The 21,225-nt window shown below is 39.8% G+C and overlaps 1 protein-coding gene across 1 annotated transcript in view; it reads left to right on the top strand.

Annotated features, from left to right (window-relative positions):
- CCDC80 (coiled-coil domain containing 80) overlaps positions 1–12,258 on the top strand; it is a 35,069-nt gene extending 22,811 nt beyond the window's left edge. The window contains exons 5-8 of the mRNA XM_018065994.1: positions 595–743; positions 8,300–8,403; positions 10,958–11,038; positions 11,749–12,258. Coding sequence (XP_017921483.1) covers positions 595–743; positions 8,300–8,403; positions 10,958–11,038; positions 11,749–12,095 — 681 coding nt within the window. The 3' untranslated portion in view covers positions 12,096–12,258. The remainder of the gene's footprint in view (positions 1–594; positions 744–8,299; positions 8,404–10,957; positions 11,039–11,748) is intronic.

Raw genomic sequence — 21,225 nt, 5'->3', positions numbered from 1 at the left:
TGTTTATTCATTTATTTATTTACTTTTTTGGCTGTGCCACAAGGCATGTGTAATCTTCCCCCAACAAGGATCAAACCCATAGTCCCTGCATTGGCAGCATGGAGTCTTAATTAGCCCTGGACCACTAGGGGCGTCCCATGTAGATTCCTGATGACCACAGAGCAGGCATCCTTCTGGTGGAAAATTACCCTTATTGCTGAGGTCAGATACTCTTACATGTTCTTGCATTTGATTTTTTGTGTTAGGTACAGAGTTTCTGACTTTCCAGTTGTGTAATGAACAGGAACCAGGTTAGTCCCAGAGATAAGGAAGTAAATCTAGGATATGTGTGGTAAAGAGGGCATGGACCCTTTCCAGTAAAAAGTGTTAAGTAAAGAAGAAATCCTCATGGAAGGTAAAGGCAGTTGTTTCATGGATTCAGAACCTCAAAACATCAGCAGAGGTGCTATTGCAGGAGAGAGTTTATAAACGAATGAGCCCTTCAGGCTCTGTTTTCCCCAGAGCTCTCATGAATTCTCCCAGGCTCTCCACTCTCTGGACAGAGGGAAGAAACACCTTTAATGCATTATATACTTCTTACTTTTCCTTCAACAGCAATATTATGAGGTGCCTATAGCAATGAAGTCTGTGTTTGATTTGATCGATACTTTCCAGTCCCGAATCAAAGACATGGAAAAGCAGAAGAAGGACGGCATCATTTGCAAGGAAGACAAGAAGCAGTCACTGGAAAACTTCCTATCCAGGTACATCTCCTTTGGAGACACTGAGGAGGAAGGCAGGAGAGCGTTCTGACTGAGCTAATGAAAACCCCAGAGAAACTCAAAGCAGACGCATCTGTGCAGGGTGACCTTCGCTGTGAGAAGGGAAGTGTCTGTCTGCTTCACAGCACTATGCCCAGTAGGCTTATTCTTGTCCTATTGGAAATGGCTCTGGTTGCAAGGCTGGCTGGGATCAGTTCCAAGCTTGAGTGTTGATTTGGTGGCTTTGGATAAGTCTTTTCTTTCTCTTCTGCTTTTTTTGGGACACTGATACATACTTCTGACCTTCTGTGAGGGTTAATTCATTTAGTCAATTTGGGGAGCTTTGTATATTGTACTTATATTTATTGGGCCCTTTCTAGTTCCAAACGGGATTTGGAACACTGCTTGATTTTCTGCTTTCTTCCAACTCTGCAGAGAACAACAGAAGTTCCACTAAGACCTTAAAAGGAGAAATTCTCTTGACCCAGATCCCTGATTCCTTGGGGAGTGTGGTTTGTTGAAAACCCTTGTAGGGAAACTCTGGTACAGACACAAAAAAGTGTTTAAAAAAAAATCACTCTACTTTTTCCCTTCTTCACCCCTTCCCCCATGATGGATGAAAATTCTACAGATATTTGGGACTTTAAGGGGTGCAGGGATGCAGAAATTTCACCTACAGCAGCAAAAATTCTATGGTTAGGAAACAGATAATCTGAATTCCTCTAGATTTGGGAAGCTTGGGTCTCTTAGGAGATAACATCATGATGTATAAAGAGCATAGGACTCACCATTCATCCAAGTTTTCAGTTTATAATTTTCTAGATATGTTGTCCCTATGCTTCCAATTAACCTGTCTTAAAAATCTCTCACTCATGAGAATAACAAGAGCAAGTAGCCCTCTCTCCACTCCAGTGTTGCCATATCACCTTTTGTGCCAAGCACTTCATCTTCCCTCCTGTTGTTTCACAACAATCCCATGATCTAAATACTGTAACTAGTCTCACACTAATGGAGACCACTCAGGCTAATGGAGATCAAATAACTTCCGTCACTGAGTTAGAGTCAATAATACTGAAAGCTCGGCCTCTTTGCACCAGTGCTGAATCAAATCTTGGAGACAGAGTTTTGGGTGTCAAAATAGTCATTTTACATTTACCATATTTCTTTCAATTGCTTGAAATAAACACAATCTTTCTGAGTATTTATTTGATCCATAAATTTAATAAGTTAATCTTGTAAATATGGTAAAGTTTTCTCACATGTTCCAGTAACTGTGTATGCTTAGTAAGATTTCAACCTAAAACCATACAACTAAACCACATACTCAATCACACTTCCTAGTTTGGAGTTTCAAGGCTATCATTTCAAGCCAGATACTCTTAAGTTTCCCAAGAACATAAATTCATAAAGAAAATCAGGATCCTTCTTAGAAAAATATATTATTACTATAATTTTGATTCTTTCCAAACTTCCTCTTCTTAATTCTAAATCTTCCAAGACTGAAAGGTATATACCTATTGAACCAACCCATTAAACTCAGATAGCCTGATCTGTAAAGCAGACAGTTACTGTCTAGCTCATTGATATTATTTACAACTCAGGATTTAGGCCAGCCATGAGACCTGCAGTTTCAAACATTATGAAGAATTATTCGTCCCATTTCCAGGCAGAGGTTCTTTTTATAATCGCAATGTCACGGGTTTCAAAACTTCAAAGGAAAAGCTGGCATCATCTAACTTTTGTTCACTCACAAAGCTTGCAATGCTCGTTCAAGTTGGTCACTGATTTGCATTTGCATTTTTTTATTCTTAAGAAATTATACATATTTTGCATCTAAAGTCTTTTGAACTAGATAGGGCCCTACAACACATAAGCAAATGTATTTTCCTTCCAGTGTGGAAGGCTACAAGTTCTTATATTCACTGCTGTTTCAAGAATATACATCTCTTATGGATATTCAGAATAGCCTATGATTATAATTTAGATGTCCTATGGCTATCTATGACTTATGGTCACAACTCATGGACTCATTGTGCTGATAATAATCATTGATCTTAAAAATTAAAGTGGAATAGTATGTTAGTTAAAGGCATGGGTTGATTCCTTGTTTTCCACTTATCAGCCGTGTGACCTTGGATTTATTGCTTAATCTCTTTGGGCTTTAGTTTTTTCATTTGCAAAATGGAGATAATAACTTTATCTATTCTTAAGATCATTATGAAAGGAAATACTAAAGGTAATGATAGCTTAGAACTTAGCACAAAGCAAGTAATTAATAAATACTGGTGATTAGTAGTATTCAGTTCAGTTCAGTCGCTCAGTCGTGTCTGACTCCTTGCGACTCCATGAATCACGCCAGGCCTCCCTGTCCATCACCAATTCCCAGAGTTCATTCAAACTCATGTCCATTGAGTCGGTGACGCCATCCAGCCATCTCATCCTCTGTTGTCCCCTTCTACTCCTGCCGCTAATCCCTCCCAGTATCAGGGTGTTTTCCAATGAGTCAACTCTTCTCATCAGGTGGCCAAAGTATTGGAGTTTCAGCTTCAACATCAGTCCTTCCAATGAACACCCAGGACTGATCTCCTTTAGGGTGGACTGGTTGGATCTCCTTGCAGTCCAAGGGACTCTCGAGTCTTCTCCAACACCACAGTTCAAAAGCATCAATTCTTTAGCGCTCAGCTTTCTTCACAGTCCAACTCTCACATCCATACATGACCACAGGAAAAACCATAGCCTTGACTAGACAGACCTTTGTTGGCCAAGTAATATCTCTGCTTTTCAATATGCTGTCTAGGTTGGTCATAACTTTCCTTTCAAGGAGTAAGCATCTTTTAATTTCATGGCTGCCATCACCATCTGCAGTGATTTTGGAGCCCAAAAAAATAAAGTCTGACACTGTTTCCACTGTTTCCCCATTTATTTGCCATGAAGTGATGGGACCAGATGTCATGACCTTAGTTTTCTGAATGTTGAGCTTTAAGCCAACCAGAAATGGCAACCCACTCCAGTACTCTTGCGTGGAGAATCCCATGGATGGAGGAGCCTGGCAAGCTATAGTCCATGGGGTCACAAAGAGTCAGACACGACTGAGTGACTTCACTTTCTTTCTTTCTTTTCACTCTCCTCTTTCACTTTCATCAAGAGGCTTTTTAGTTCCTCTTCACTTTCTGCCATAAGAGTGATGTCATCTGCATATCTGCAGTTATTGATATTTCTCCTGGCAATCTTGATTCCAGCTTGTGCTTCTTCCAGCCCAGCGTTTCTCATGATGTGCTCTGCATATAAGTTAAATTAGCAGGGTGACAATATACAGCCTTGACATACTCCTTTTCCTATTTGGAACCAGTCTGTTGTTCCATGTCCAGTTCTAACTGTTGCTTCCTGACCTGCATACAGGTTTCTCAAGAGGCAGGTCAGGTGGTCTGGTATTCCCATCTCTTTCAGAATTTTCCACAGTTTATTGTGATTCACACAGTCAAAGGCTTTGGCATAGTCAATCAAGCAGAAATAGATGTTTTTCTGGAACTCTCTTGCTTTTTCCATGATCCAGCAGATGTTGGCAATTTGATCTCTGGTTCCTCTGCCTTTTCTAAATCTAGCTTGAACATCTGGAAGTTCGTGGTTCACATATTGCTGGAGCCTGGATTGGAGAATTTTGAGCATTACTTTACTAGTGTGTGAGATGAGTGGAATTGTGTGGTAGTTTGAGCATTCTTGACATTTCCTTTCTTTGGGATTGAAATGAAAACTGACCTTTTCCATTCCTGTGGCCACTGCTGAGTTTTCCAAATTTGCTGGCATATTGAGTGCAGCACTTTCACAGCATCATCTTTTAAGATTTGAAATAGCTCCACTGTAATTCCATCACCTCCACTAGCTTTGTTCATAGTGATGCTTTCTAAGGCCCACTTGACTTCACATTCCAGGATGTCTGGCTCTAGGTGAGTGATCACACCATCGTGATTATCTGGGTCATGAAGATCTCTTTTATACAGTTATCCTGTGTATTCTTGCCACCTCTTTTTAATATCTTCTGCTTTTGTTAGGTCCATACCATTTCTGTCCTTTATTGAGCCCATCTTTGCATGAAATGTTCCCTTGGTATATCTAATTTTCTTTAAGAGATCTCTAGGCTTCCCCATTCTGTTGTTTTCCTCTATCTCTTTGCATTGATCACTGAGGAAGGATTTCTTATCTCTCCTTGCTATTCTTTGGAACTCTGCATTCAGATGCTTGTATCTTTCCTTTTCTCCTTTGCTTTTCGCTTCTCTTCTTTTCACAGCTATTTGTAAGACCTCCCCCAGGCAGCCATTTTGCTTTTTTGCATTTCTTTTTCTTGGGGATGGTCTTGATCCCTGTCTCCTGTACAATGTCATGAACCTCCGTCCATAGTTCATCAGGCACTCTATCAGATCTAGTCCCTTAAATCTAAAGAGGAGACTTAATAAACACCTTCAGAACTGAAACCCAAGCAAAGAGAACCGAATTTTTTTCTTTCTTTTCTATATAACAGCTCTATAAATAAACTAGTATCCAAATGGGAATTTTCCTTCAAATTTGCTGAGTTGGTGGGTCTACAAAGCCTGGTTTCAGCTGACCAGACTCTGAAGCCAGTCTAGTCTTTAGTGACACTCATCTGGTTCAGGCTATAATTATCTTTTTCTAAGACAGAAGCCCCAAAGAGTGGGCACATGCACACTAATTTGGGAATGCCAGCTAAGAAAAGCAAATACATACACAGCTTGAAGTTTTTATTTACTGACACACTAAAGTGACAAAAAACCAATCTGTCCAAAGTAAGGATCTGGGCCACATTCACATCTCTTCTTACTTCCACAGAAGTAGTTCCATTAACATTTGTTCCTTTAGGGTTGGGAGCTGGGGCCTTGGATCTTAATAAGAAGGTCTGTGGGATAAAGAATCACCACTTAGGGGCAACGACCCTCTCTCGTTGTGTCTGCCACAAGTCTCAGGTCCCAGCCCTCTCTAATCCGGCAGCATTCAGTGGTGCACACAGGTAAACAAGCCAAAATAGACCTCACCCAAAATAGCTCCCTCCAGGGTACCCTGCAGCTCTGTATGGGGGCCAGAAAAGCTGGCCTGGTGTGGGTGCTGGCTGGGAAGGGGTGGGGATGGGGGATGTTGCTCTGGCAGGCCTCCTAGGGAAGCAGGGAAAGCATAGGAGACTGTCTTCTGTGATCCAACACCAGTCCTGTTCCCTTTCCCAGGAAACCTCAGACAGTCTCAGACTCTCCCCTCCCTCCTTTGTGCCAGATACATTCATCTTCTATCCTCAGTGGAGATTTAAGTTTTTCTTTCCCTTTGAAGAAAAACAAGCGGAGGAAGCTAACGTAATGTCACAGCAAGCAACTCTTGGCGAGTCTTGCTAAGGCATCCATTCACATGCTGTATTTCATCAGACTATCATTTTCTCTCATTCACCCAAACCACTATTCCCCCAAGAGGCCATTTTCTTTGGGATTGAAAACTCTCCTGTTCACTGAGAGGCTAGAAGGGGCACAGGGAGAGAAGCCATGAATATAATCAACTGGCTTCTGGTTCCTTGAATGCACTGACACCCTGCAGTCAGCAACATTGAAGGCAGAAAGCAAAAGCCCTTTCTCCAGTGAAGGTGGACTTTGAGACAACTGCACTCAGCCTCTCTCTGATGCATACCCCCTCTCCTTCATATCCCCTTAGGGACCCTGACAGTGCCCGCCAAGCATTAGCACCTCTGAGAGGGGTAGACCAGGGAAAGCACTGGACCAGGAGTTAGAGAAATCGGAGTTTTGGTACCACCTCTTAGATTTACTGGTTAGGCAAGTCACTTCACTTCTCTAAACCTTGTTTTTTATGTGCAAAATGGGGAAAGCAAGCCATGCCCTCGATGAACTCCAGTGAGGAATGTATGTTTTTTGTTTTTTTAATTATTATTTATTTACTTACTTATTTTCGGCTGCGCTGGGTCTTCGTTGCTGCACAGACTACTCTCCAGCTGAGGTGCATGGCCTTCTCACGGAGGTGGCTCCTGCTGTTGGGGAGCACGGGCTCTAGGGCGAGTGTGCTGAGCAGTTTCGGTTCCCAGGCTCTAGAGCACAGACTCAATAGTTGTGGTGCACAACTTAGCTTCTTGGAGGACGTGGGATCTTCCCGGATCAGGGATAGAACCCATGCCTCCTGTATTGGCAGGCCAATTCTTTACCACTGAGCCACCAGAGAAGCCCTCCAGTGAGGAATGTGTGTTGTGTAGGTGAAATCGAGCTGAAAAATGATATACAAACATAAGGATTAAATTGATTATCATATGGCATCATGATAGATAATGTCCAAAATCTGTTAATGAACAATGGACATTATCCATCTGTCAGTGTTCTAAATCTAAGCTTGCAGATTAAGGCACTGTCAATATCTATGCCAACACATGGATAACTTACATTGATGGATTTTTAATTCTTTTTTTTTTTTTTAATATTTACTCATTTGACTGCCTGGGTCTTAGTTGCAGTACTCTGAATGTATAGTTACAGCATGTGAACTCTTAGTTGTGGCATGTGGGATCTAGTTCCCTGACCAGGGATCAAACCCAGGCCCCCTGCGTTGAGCGTGTGGAGTCTTAGCCATAGGACCACCAGGGAAGTCCCTGGAGTTTAATTCTTATAACACCTCTTTGAGGTAATGCTCTTTTTGATTCTAAAGCTAAGGAAAATCTATAACTTAGATGAACAGAGTGACATGCTCAAGGAACCCAAAAAATGTAGCAGTGAGAAAATATAGGTCAAGTTTCTTGGCTACAAGGCAAAATCTCTTTCCACTGCCCAATTGTGTTGGAACTATAAGAACAGGAAGAAGTTTACTATATATTCTAAAATCCTATGACTGTAGGTTTAGCTCCATTCTACTTCTTAGGGGTACTCTGTAAGTGATGGTTCTTACTATGATGATAGGGTACATCTTAGAACTAGCATTTGCTTGTGGAAGAACCACTGGCTACTGAAGAAGGTACATAGAGCTTTATTTTTCCAGGAACCTTGCTTGACCCTTTAAGACACTTTTCTCTTTTCCTTCTTACTGTCACTGCCATCTACTTAAAATTCAGTTCTTTTTTTTTCTGTACTATTTCCTGTCCGTATTCACCACCACCACCACCCCCCCTTGCCAAACCGGAGGGAATTCGACCAGAACTTCAGTTTTCTTCAGTTATTTTCTAATTCCTTTATTTCTATTGCTATAATTTGACAAACAATTTCAGCTATTTTTCATTGTATCTGAGAATGTCTTCTCTCCCTAAGTGACCTCATCAGGCCTGGTGACCAGACTCATGCCTGACACATCAGGCAAATGCTACAATAGGCAGACCATGAAGTTATAGAGGAAAAAGGGCAAGAAAGGTGGTCATACAGTCTAAGGTTAGGCTTTGAGGAGCTATGAAATATTTCTAAGGTTACTGGTTTTTTATTTGAGGCATAGGAAAAAAGTGACAGTCGACGTTACTCTGCTTTTTCACACTGGCCTCTATTGTTTGAAGCAGTAATTGTGGTCTTCTATCTCTTTTCCAGGTTCCGTTGGAGAAGGCGGTTGCTGGTGATCTCGGCCCCTAATGATGAAGACTGGGCCTATTCACAGCAGCTCTCTGCCCTCAGTGGTCAGGCATGCAATTTTGGTGAGTGGGAAGCCTCGTCATCACTGCTTTCCCATACCACCCTCTTCCTGGTCTAAAATGGAACACAGAAGCTTAGGTCATCCAAATATTCCCCAGCCCAGACTGTAGATTCCCAGACACTTACTCAGTTATATTGAGGATAAAGTTGCTTTCAGACTGGAATCTTAGTCAACTGGGGTCTGTTTTTCTTTTTTCAATATTCTCCCCTCTCAGGTTTTTTACTGAAATGTTTGAAAATACCTGCTGCTTTACTTACAGTGATCTGTATTATGCGTCTTCTTATTTGCTTTAAAAAAAATTGTCTCAAGATCATATAACTCAGATATCATCAATTACTTAGGTAATAATTAGGTACCAACACTGAGTACTTTTCCATAGATATAAGTATTTTTTGTAAGACAGGAATGGCTTTGAGAATTAATTAATGAATTGAACCCCACTGTACTATATTACTAGTCCCTTTGAAAGGATTTTGATCTCTAACTAAGTACTAGCAAGACAGCAAGATTTGTTAAACAGTGCCTATGCTTTAAGACAAGTAGGTCAAAGAGAAATGCTGTTTATTATACTATAATTATTTGCAGTGAATTGCTCAATGTTTTGAAAACTAATATATGCTTTCTTTACCAAACATTATTATCTTAGTGGTCAGAAAGGGCTAATACTATTCTGAATATGTACATATAGAAAAGAAATGCATAATACATAGAACATTATTAATAAGTTCAATGTTGAACCAGAGAGATAATGGTAATTTCAAAAGTTGGAATCACTACAAAAATTTTATTTAAGATACACCTCTGCAGAGGAAGAATTTTTGAGAGTCAGTAGAGGGGTGGACTGGAGAAGGAAATGGCAATCCACTCCAGCACTCTTGCCTGGAAAACCCCATGGACGGAGGAGCCTGATAGGCTACAGTCTATGGGGTCGCGAAGAGTTGGACACGACTGAGTGACTTCACTCACTTAGAGAGGTGGAAAGTAGCTAGTGGCCACATATTTAAAACTTCATAATTGGAACATAGATGAACCCACATTATTTTGATATTTCTATTAGGAAGAAGAATCATTTTTTAGTTATAAAACTGTGTTTGATTTATAAAAGGGAGGGGTGGTTGTATAAGTTTTGTAAAACATTAACAGAGACTGGGTCCTTGCTATGACCAGGTACCTATAAATAATAAAAACTTTTTAGTTTTAAGATGTAAAATAATAACTTAAAAAAAGGCAGAAAACAAGCTTATAACAGTAAGGATAATTAGAAAATTTGTAAATGTGTATTTATACTCTTATTATCAAGATTAATGCTTTGAAAATTTATATCAACATATGTAAGGAAGATTTGATTATGCCAGTATTTTTAGGCATAATTTAAATTATTAACAGCCACCAACAGTGGTGGGTAAGACAGAAGTTCTTGGAGCAGTTAATGACCCTCCATGATATGAATATATAAATAAGATCATGGCTTGCTAATTTTCTAAAGACATCTTTGCAGCAGCTATTAGGTGATGTTTCATTTTGAATCGCTACACAAAGAGTCTAAGTCAAACTCTTTTGTAGTAGATAGGGGAATGTGAACAAGTCATGTTTTAAAGGGATAATTAAATTCATGATCTTCCCTTTTGAAAACATGACTTAACATGCAGAACAGAAATGCTTCACTTCTCTGGGAGAAGAGTAAAGCCCATAAAATTTTTTTTGAATAGCATTTTGCCTGGATTTCAGCTCTTCTTTAGTTTTCTCTCCTGGACAATCAACACTGTCAATGTTCATATTTATTATTAATAGTTCCAAGTTACTACTGTGACTAGGTTCGGATTTTGTCTAAAACCATGAAATCTAAATAGGATGACTCCACAGCCCCCTTGCCTTCCTATGTTCTTTCTCCTGAACCTTTTCATAAGGGCTTCGTCTTCAAAAGAATTCCAGCAAGCTACCAAGCCGTGACCTTCTTTCCTTTCCTGAAACTTTAGCTGAGGGTGGGCGGGAAGCAAGCTGTGCCTCCCTCAGTGCCACCCCTTTGAGTCTTCTAAAAAAGGGATAAAAACCCGCCCAATGAGCAGACAAACTTTCGTTTGAGGAAGCCAGAGCAATTTCTTCAGCAATCATATTGGCTCGCTCTGTAGTCTTTTCTTTGAGAGAAAATTAAATTATCCATGTAGGCTGTTGTAACATCAGCCGTGACTTTTTTCCAGAACACTGATCAGCTTAGATCATCTCAGATACTTTAAAGTTCCAATGGCTTCATTTTTGTTTTGTCATTTAATAGAGTGAGTATCACACTTTAAGAGCAAATTCTTTTTCAATCTGCAAAAACAAAACAAAATCACATTTGACCCTGTTGTTAATCCTAAAATCTGCAATTAGTCTCTTTTCAAGATTTTATAAATGTTTAAATGCATTTTTTATGGAAAAGATTTTAATGACTTGTTTTACTTAATCAGGTTATGTTTTATATTCCTTTTAAACTTAAGAGATTTTAATTGTCAGATATCCAGTCTTTGGAAGCAAAAGACTTACTACAGATTCTATGGCTTTCTTTTTTCTCTCAGGTCTGCGCCACATAACTGTTCTGAAGCTTTTAGGTGTTGGAGAGGAAGTAGGGGGCGTTTTAGAACTGTTCCCAATTAATGGTAAAGTTTTGTTACTTTAAAAGAGTATAAACTACTGATAAGTTCAATGAAGTTATATTAATTCATATGTAAGCAATGGATGTACCCTCAGTTGAAGGTCCTGGTGTGTGCCCCATGCATGTGTGTGTGTGTGTGTGTGTGTGTGTGTGTGTGTGTATGGGTGTGAGAATTTATGTATACACAGAATGTGAAGGGGAGCATAAGCACTCATGTTGTTTTTATTAAAAAACCATTCACAAGTGACAGCAAAGATATTCATTTCTTAGTAGAGATATGTAATTCTTTTTTGTCTGCATGGGGCTTTATTGGCTTACAAAGCATTTTCACCTATGTTATCTCATTTAATTCTTGTGGTAGTTTTATAAAGCGTGAGAAATTAAATATTTCCTGCCATATCAGTGAACAAGGGATGCCAGAGTTGATCTTGATGTGGCAGTTGATCTTGCAAGGATTAAATAAAGAAATTGGTTTTATATTTTATAACACTCCTATAAAGAGACATTTGCCTCAAAATGTGATCCATGTTGTAGAATAGCAGGAACATTTCATTGCTAGTAGAAAGACCAGCAAAGTTCCTAAATTGGATTTTTAAGCTGTAGAGAACAGACCCTTGGGTCCTTTCTCTGTTCTCACAGTGATTCCTTCTCATTTGATGCTTTCCTGAGTGTTGCCTCTTTAATCCACTAACAGCTTTTCTAATCCTATTCTAGGGAGCTCTGTTGTAGAGCGAGAAGACGTACCAGCCCATTTGGTGAAAGACATACGCAACTATTTCCAAGTGAGCCCAGAGTACTTCTCCATGCTTCTAGTTGGAAAAGATGGAAATGTGAAATCCTGGTATCCTTCCCCAATGTGGTCCATGGTGATTGTGTATGATTTAATTGATTCGATGCAACTCCGGAGACAGGAAATGGCCATTCAGCAGTCACTGGGGATGCGCTGTCCAGAAGATGAGTATGCAGGCTATGGTTACCATAGTTACCATCAAGGATACCAGGATGGTTACCAGGATGACTACCGTCATCATGAGAGTTACCACCATGGATATCCTTACTGAACGGAAATATGTAACCTTAGCCCCAGCCAGTTTCCCCTGCAACTGTTAAAGTCACATGTGGCCAGCTACATAAAAGAGAGTTCTTCCACACTGCCTGCACTCCCTGCCTTTTTCTTTCAGTGTTCTTCCAAGATTAAATAAATAGCAACATTTTGCCTACTCATGAGTTGTCAAGAAACCTTAAATCATAAAGATGTTCAAAAGAATTGCTTCTCTAACTGGAGAATAAGTATTTATACCTCTGTTTTACTTTTTTAAAAGTATTAATTGGTAAGTGAAAACTAGGATTGTTAAAGATCACAGCACAGATGTTTTCAAATAAACATCTGAGCAGATGAAACAGACAGAGCAGATAGCGTCTTAACCCTTTTTGAAATCTCAGTCTAAAAATGATTAAGATGGCTCTGCTTTATACTGTGAGTTTCTTTCCTGAAGCTTGATACCAGAGGAGTCCAGTGATATTGACTTCCAAAGCCAGGGCAAGTACCAAACTCCACTTTGTTAGCATAGCTACTTCCTGCCCTGTTTCTCTTTAGTGTCAGGGGAAAGGAAACCCTCAATCACCTCCAGAACTGGCTGTGCAGCTAAAGGTGACACTTTCAGAGTTCCGTCAGGTACCATGGAATTCCCAGCATGGGAAACCTTGACTCTTCACACTTGACTTCCTGAGCATGCTTGCTAATGGGCCCATTAGCTAATGGCACCTTGTAAAATAAAACTACAAAGGAGATTATTTTCAGGCATTCTTTTTTTCTTCAAAGGAAAGTGTTCCTAAATTACAGTGGATAAAATTATAACTGGAGTGCAAAATATAATCCTTGTCTTTGAAATAGAGCATTGATTTTCACATATGGCATATAAACTAAATATTCTCCCTTCTTCCCTCCCTCTTTCCCCTCCCTCCTTCTATACTATTTTACTTTTTACCAGCAAACAATGACCAAGTAATATGTACGAGCTTGCCTGAAGGCAGGCAGTCAGAGTCCCTGGATTTTAGCATCCTGATAGTGTCAGCCTCTGTCAGTAATGGGGATGCTTATTTTTCTTTTTGTCACTGTTGTTAAAATTGATCTTCCAAATAATCTTGATTATTGGTTATTGACTTAGTGAGCCCAGATATTAATAAGTGCTTTCAAGTCACATGTGAATACTACCAGCATTTAACTTATTTGTGCCTATTTGCACAAATCTGTCTTTTACTTCATCTGAACTTTCTTATAACTACAGTAAAAGTGGAATTTCTACCTCAAATGAACTTGAGGGATTACTTATTTTGCCCTTTATTCTCCATAAAGACCATTCATTCTTACCTGTTTTACAGGTAACTGAAGTTCAGAAAGTACAAGTGACTTCAGAGCATACTTTTCTTATTGTATAAATTATGCTTCCAGTTCACCCCTTCTCCCATGGTGGGGATCTTTCCTCCTCTTTGCTAGAACAGTCTGTACTAGCTGCTTGAGGAGGGCAGGTGCAAGAACCAGGCTGATGTGCATTGCACTTAAATTGTTGGCAAGGTGAAGCACAGCTTAAAATTGCCAATAAAAATGGGTTTATTTATTATTGCCTCTGAAATTACATAGGGACAATATCTAAGTAAGGGGCCCAAATTGTCTCAATTTCAGGAAATACAATAATGAAGGAGTTTCATCTCCCAAGGAAACTAATTAGATAGGAATAATAAACATTTTCTTATAGAATAATTTTATTAAGGTTCTAGCTCCTGCACCCGAAGAAAGAGAATACTTTTTCATAACATGAGGTTACTTTTTCAAGCATTCTTCTGGTTTCACTGGCACTGAGATGGTCTTTAGCAATCCATTGGAATGGTTCTTCGCTCTGATGAGTGGGTGGAGAAGTTGTGGGTAATCATTTAGGGGACTGTAGAATAAAGAAGCCACAGCTCAGCAAAGGGACACATTCAGAGGAAGATGCTATTAGTAAATGTCCTCAAATCCTAGAATTGGGGAAAATACAGAGTAAATCTTAGCAAATGGGAGGACTGAAAAATAACGTAACCTGAATCTCTGTTTTCTAGATCTGGTAGTTGGAAGTCTGGGTATTGTTTTTTGTTTTTTTTTTTTTAATAAAAACATTTCCTTCCCCAAACAGCAACAACAACAACAACAAAAAAAGGTAAAATACAAATAAATTCTAATTTTTGAGAAAGATTATGGAATTATGGTATGTTGAAAGAAAAGCACCCAACTGAGTTAGGGAAATTTGAAAGACTGAAAAGAACACTGCCTCACCCAAGTTGCCATAATTCCCTTCCATGCAATTCCAAGAACTGTTTTTCATCAGAGAAGTCCCAGGGCTCTGAAAGTGAAATGAAAGGGCTAGTCGCTTAGTTGTGCCTGACTCTTTGCGATCCCATGGACTGCAGACTGCCAGGCTCCCCTATGCATGGAATTCTTCAGGCAAGAATACTGGAGTGGGTAGCCATGCCCTTCTGCAGGGGATCTTCCCAATCCAGGGAGTGAACCCAGGTCTCCCACACTGCAGGCAGATTCTTTACCGTCTGAGCCACAGGGAAGCCCAGGGCTCTAAGGTGAACGTTAATTCAGCAGATTCTTCCCCTGCCACAGAGGGTGGTGGCCAAGACACAGCAGAGTCGGTGGAGCCCTCTGGTCTCATACTCTAGATTATAGCTGATAATGAAGCCCACACCTTCTCAACTCCTGAAACCTTGAGCATAAAAATAGCTCAGGGCCAGGGTGAACAATGGCCTTGGCCGTCCCTGATGGATAATCTCAGTACTTAGCAGTATATGGAGATTCCAGAAAAAAAGAAGCCTCTTGAAAAGAACCTCTGTCCATATCTGTGCCACCACTAATTCCCCTTTGCTAATGAGGAATCCTTTCTGCTCTGTGGCTGCTCTGTGGTTTGGGGTGTGCAAATAGAGGGTGTGGTCAGTGCATACTCTAAACTTCCAACTCAGGTAAAACGCTAACTCCTTTCTTCAGTCCTCTCAGAGTTGGTGCAAAGCTCCCAGTGCAAGATTTTCCTTAGTTTTGTACATGTTACTAGCTACTAAGAATTCAAGAATCAAAGTCAGGGTGGTGCTTCTTCTGATCTCAGTCTGTCGATGGTGATGCTATCAGCTAGCAATGCCCGGGGCACTCACCTGGGCCTGCATATTTGAGGTCGCCCCCACAGACATTTTCCAACAGGATCCAGTGTTGTGGACTGGCCTTTGTGGTCTGCATCATGATCACAAAACGCACCTCAGCAACAACTGTGTTGATGAAAAGCTAATCAATAGTTGATCTAAGAAAGAAATAGAAGTTTCTCTTTGAGCCAACCTGAGGATTATAAGCTGAGAGATGGTCTTTCCACCCATCAGAGATCAAAGTAGGGTTACGTGAGTTCTTGAGACAGATGATTATGTGTCATTTGACAGTTTACAGATCAACACGTACAGAGCGAGTAGCAGGTCATGGGTCATAGTAGCCCCTGATGGGGTTAAGAAGGAAGGTTATCTTCTAGGGAGCCCTGATTAATCCAGACGCACACACAGTACACCCTACAGGGGGTAGGGTGAGGGGAGGAGGCCCAAATAGGCAAAGAAAGATTTTATGTTTAAATTTTTCTCATCTTGCCATAAAATATGAGTTTTATTTCATCAAACATCAGGAAACTTTGTAAGGAAAAAAAAAAAGGTTTATTACTCACAGGTCCTGGAGGATATATACACAACAAGGCTGGAGGGAGAGCAAAGATCTGGGGTTCTGCCTGTAATGGGGTTGAGGTGAGGTTTGCGGGTTACTCTTTATTCGTGAATTTAAAACATAAGAGTGGGGGTTAGTTATGTAGGTGACCCAGGGGTCTCCAATAGGGGAACTTCATGGGTTTGCTGGATCGTTAGGTAGCTGTGTAGCTGGCAACATGCTTATTCGAGATGGATTCTTTGAAAATGGATGCCTTGACAATCAAAAATTTAATGTTAAGCATTTACATTACAATCAAAAAAGCTAAAAGTGATGAGAGGCAAAGGGCCAGTTGTAACAGAATTTGATAGGTGCTTCAAAAAGGCCACTGGACTTGGGACAACTCCTGGTCTTTGCCCTGACCTGTTAACTTTCCCTAGGACTTAGTTTCTCATTTCCAAGTAAGATAGGCTTTTAGGTAATAGAATGCAAAGTTCAGAGATTTCCTATCATCCAATCAATGTTAAATTCTCAGATAACTCAGACTTCATAATTCAGAATCCAGTTCTAAGTTGTTATGGGAATGGGGAAGGTATTAAGCAACTTCACTGCATTCTTCCCAGCACAGTGCACTGCTGCAGCAGAGATCCAAAGGGGTCGTCACCTCTAACACACTGGCATCCTCATCATTGCCTTCAGGCTTGAGCTTCCAAGGAATTCAGGCTGGCAAGGACTGTGAGCTTCCTGAACATTTAAGGAGTCCCTTCAACAGGCATATGCTCAGTTTCCTAATTTGGGGACCACATACATCATCTGAAGCTTGGAAAACTACGCAACCCTTGGGTAGACTCTAGAGTTCTTAACTATTAATGCTTCCTTCTAGAAAGCAAAAGTATGGTCCTCCATCCTCAATCCATGGGTTAATACATATGCCAAGGAGGCTGCTTGTGAAGGGGTGGGGTGATTTTAAACATCCAAAACTGACCTTGGGCAAAATTTTCTTTGGCTTTTCTCCTTCACCATCAGCATTCCTTTCCTCTCTCCTGGTCCTTTTCTCCTTTCCCCTTCTTTCATGAACCATTCTGGCTTTCATGAACAGATGGCTACAACTGATTAGGTGTAACTGACAGGCTAAAAGTCCCACCCTTTCCAAGGACATCTACAACACGGGGGAAGTTCGTTGAAGACAGGCAGTAGGGAACATCTTGCAAGCCATTTCTGAAAGACTGCTAATCTCTGTAAGCAAGCCTCACTTTTCTTCCTAAAAATGTTGGAGAAAGAGTAAATTCGTCCTGCAGATTTCACCGTTATTCTGTTTGCTTTCTTTTCTAGCTTTTCTAGCTTTGGCTTGCTTCTTGCTGCGAGCACTCTTCAGAGAGCCATACTAGAACAAGGTAGGCAGTGTGCTCAGTCACTCAGTTGTGTCAGACTCTTTGTGACCCCACGGACTGTAGCCCTCAAAGCTCTCTGTCCATAGAATTTTTCAGGCAAGAATATTGGAGTAGGTTGCCATTTCCTACTCCAGGGGCTCTTTCAGATTCAGGGATCAAACTTGTGTCTCTTTCATCTCCTGTACTGGCAGGTGGATTCTTTACCACTAGCACTACCTGAGTAGGCAGAGGCAGGAATACACCCAAATTTGACAAGACTTGATCAAAAATAGCTCAAAGCCTTGATGTATAAAAAGAACCATTTAGTCATTCCAGTTCTTAATCCAAGATACTATTTTCAGGTTATGCTCAAGTTACATGATGAATCTAACATTTATTATATTTATGGTATTCTCTATGTTTTCTGCTGGAAACCAGGAATACAGAGCTGAAGGACATCTCTCAGTACAGATTAGTAGAGAACATCCATGTACACAGTCTATTATAAGACAGTATAGAGAAATATAGAATCAACGGTGGGGGAGAGGTGTGAGGAAAGGACCGGGGAGAGAAAAGTGATGACAGTTCTTCAGCTAGTTCTTCAGTCTTTTGGTGGCTAGAATTATTCCACTGCTCTTCCTGTCAGGTTCCACATGATTTGAACAAGTACCTCATATTGACTTCATTGTCACCATGCTCAGTGGCTTTTGGATACTCACAGTGCAGGCACTTATACTCCTGGGAACTTCTTACCTCTCCCAGATTTAAGAAGTTGTCTGATGTCCATGGAAAGATGGTGGCGCTAATATTAATTCATTCATAAACACTACCCCCTCCCTGAAACAAACCAAAATGAACAATAAGTATGAATTTATATTAGAAAAAAACTTCTTCAGGATTGGAACTAGGGAATAGCTTTAATCTCAAAGCATGAAATTGGAGTGATGTGTGCCTACTTACCGGAGAAGGCGATAGCACCCTACTCCAGTACCCTTGCCTGGAAAATCCCATGGACGGAGGAGCTGATAGGCTACAGTCCACGGGGTCACAAAGAGTCGGACATGACTGAGCAACTTCACTTTCACTTTTCACTTACATGCATTGGAGAAGGAAATGGCAACTCACTCCAGTGTTCTTGCCTGGAGAATCCCAGGGACGGGGGAGCCTGGTGGGCTGCTGTCTATGGGGCCACACAGAGTCGGACATGACTGAAGTGACGCAGCAGCAGCAGCAGCAGTGTCTACTTACCATCCCCACCTGAGGGAAACTGAGCACTAGGAAATGCAAGAAATAACTTGTGGCCTATGGCCCAGGCAAGAATCAGCTGTGGCTGAGAGGTCAAAGATAAGTGACATGCTATGTCCTGCCTTTCCCTTCCCCTAACTTCCTAATTGGAAAAAGGAGGTTTGGAGATAAGGGTATAGATATGGAAGACTGAGTTAGTTTACAGTTAGACTAGAAAAGCTCTCTTTATCTCTGGGGACATTATGGTGTCTGTTTTTTTTACTCTTGGCCAAGTTAAGGGCAGTGAGATTTACGATGTTAAGTTTGAATTTACCCTGGGGATTCCCAGGGTTAATTTCTTTAATGATGCCTTTCCAACTGGCCTAATAGATTATGCAAACTTGATTGCATGGCTAGTGAGGCATAAAAATCCTGGGAAATTCTACTTTGAGCTCTCCCAAAGTCAGGATCCCTCCCATAAATCATGGTAGTTCCAGCTGGAGGCAGTGCAGTCTCGGTATAATAAGGACCCTGGGAGTTTAGGCATGGCTTCTCTCTTGAATCCCAATGTCTACACTCTCCTTTCTGCACTCTTCTTGCTGCACCTGTATCTTTGCCTTACACAAAAGTCTTACTTGAGTGTGCTCTCTGGAGTCTGGTGGGTCCTTTCAAATACATGAACATGGGAAATCTTTGTAGCAGGGCAATGACACTCAAATGTTAAGTTTGTAAACAAACAGTATGACCATGCGTGTATTCTCAGTCACATCCAACTCTTTGCAACTCATAGACTGTAGCCCACTAGGTTCTCTGTCCATGGGATTTTCCAGGCAAGAATACTGGAGTGGGTTGCCATTTCCTTCTCCAGAGGATCTTCTTTAAGACTTCTCCAGAATCGTAAAGACTTTGCATTTATCGTATAAACCTTCCCAATCCAGAGATCAAACCCACGTCTCCTGAATTGACAGGCAGAATTTTTTACCACTAAGCCAGCTGGGAAGACTATATACATACAGAAATACATACATGTATAATATAGCAGGGAAACAACTTCTCAGCAACACTAAATGATAAAAAAAAAAGAGATTTCTAATGAAAAAAAGGTGCCAAGAATGATTGTTCAGATAGGCCATCATTTAAATAGTTATAGAAAGTAATAAAAATGCAAAACCTCTTTGAGTAGTAATATGAGTAGAAAAAAATTTCAGTTAATAGTTATTAGACAATAAAAAATAGAGAAATAAAAAAAACCTCAGGAAGTGTATCAAAGACAGTCTCAGAAGAGAAAACTCTATTTTAAGACAGCTCCCAGCTATTGGGATGAATTGGCATTTAAAAGCCATGAATGAGCAAGTTATGTTGTGAACAAATAAAGTTTAATTAGCTATGATAATTGGAACTATAAACTAGAAGGCAAACTATTAATTCTTGAAAGGAAAGGTACATAATAAATCATTTTAAAAAGAACTTTTGAATTTCATCATATCCAGGACAGCTCAAATCTAAGAGGCACCACGATTTTGTGTCATGCTAAGAAACACTGTTAGTTAAATATATTACTTTCCAGTCATTTAAAATTGTCCTTTTTTATCTTGTTTAAAGTCTTAAAGACTTTGTATTTCTCATGTAGCATTTTCTGATTGCATAAAAAAGGAAAATACAAGCTAAATAAATTAAACTATTTCTAAAACATCTTCCAACCTGAATCTCTTGAATCACTTCTTGACGCTCAGAGTTGTAGATGTCTGAGGTTTTCCAGGCAGATAGTTCCCTGTACCATTGAGAGATGTGATGATGCTAAAGCATTTTAAGAGAGTTTCTTTGCTGTCTCCAAGATCTTCTTCCAAGATACTGACACTCATTCTGTAAAATTTGATGCTGACATGTTCTTGATCTTACCAGGAGGTATCACAAAAGGTGTTCATACAACCAGGACTCTTATTCTCTCCTCAAATGGTCTCTCAGTGGTTTGTTGACTGAAATATCAAGAAGTTGTATGCCCATGCCAAATGCCAGCTTGTGTAAGCAAAGACAATTTCATCCTTACTGCCAGGAGGCAGCAGCTATATTAACATGCCATTGCTTAACACATCCCAACTTCAAAGATTGTAATATGAAAACATATGAGTCCTAGAATAGATAAAATACACTATAGTGGACCTGGATAAAATTCTCAGAGCTTATTAAGAAAAATTGGGAGTTGGAAGGAAATGCAATAACCTAAGTTCCACATTTTTCAATGAAAGGAGTCAATGACCATATTTTGAGGTTGAAACATTTTTATAAATGTAAAGTTCAAAGTTTGCTTTTTAAAATGTAAAAGTAAATACTAGCAATGAAACAGACTAGAAATGTAAGTTGAATAAATCTAAAATATGACAAGAAACTTTCAAATTGGCATAAAACCAGTATCAACTTTCTCAAAAAGGTTTTTACACAAAGGATGAGTCAAACAACAATAAAAAATTTCAATAAAATATGCAAATAACAGGAAGAGTATAGATCTCACCTTCCAACCAAGTGTGTAAAAACTAGAAATTAAGAAAAGTATGAATAAAATCCTCAATGACACTGCTCTTGACTCAAAACAGAATTAGAAAAATAATGACAATTTTATATTTTAAAGTGTTTGGGATAGACTCTACTTCCAGGGGATTTTTCTACTAGTTATAAACGTGTTCATTAACAAGCAAGAAAGAAAATAAATGCATTTGAAGTAGATAAGATGGAAAAACAACAAATTAAACCTCAGAAAAGCAGGGCATAATAAACTTTAATAAAGTAAAAATTACTTAGAAACTGCTCATTGATCTATTTTTTAAAAAGACAAGAGACACTATTCAAACACAAAGTCAAAAATGAGAAAGAATATGGACTAGAGTAAAAAAG

This window comes from Capra hircus, chromosome 1 (genome assembly GCF_001704415.2).
Source record: "Capra hircus breed San Clemente chromosome 1, ASM170441v1, whole genome shotgun sequence".
NCBI classification, from domain to species: Eukaryota; Metazoa; Chordata; class Mammalia; order Artiodactyla; family Bovidae; genus Capra; species Capra hircus.
The sequence above is the reverse complement of the archived record's forward strand: the minus strand, read 5'-3'. Positions and strand labels throughout refer to the sequence as shown.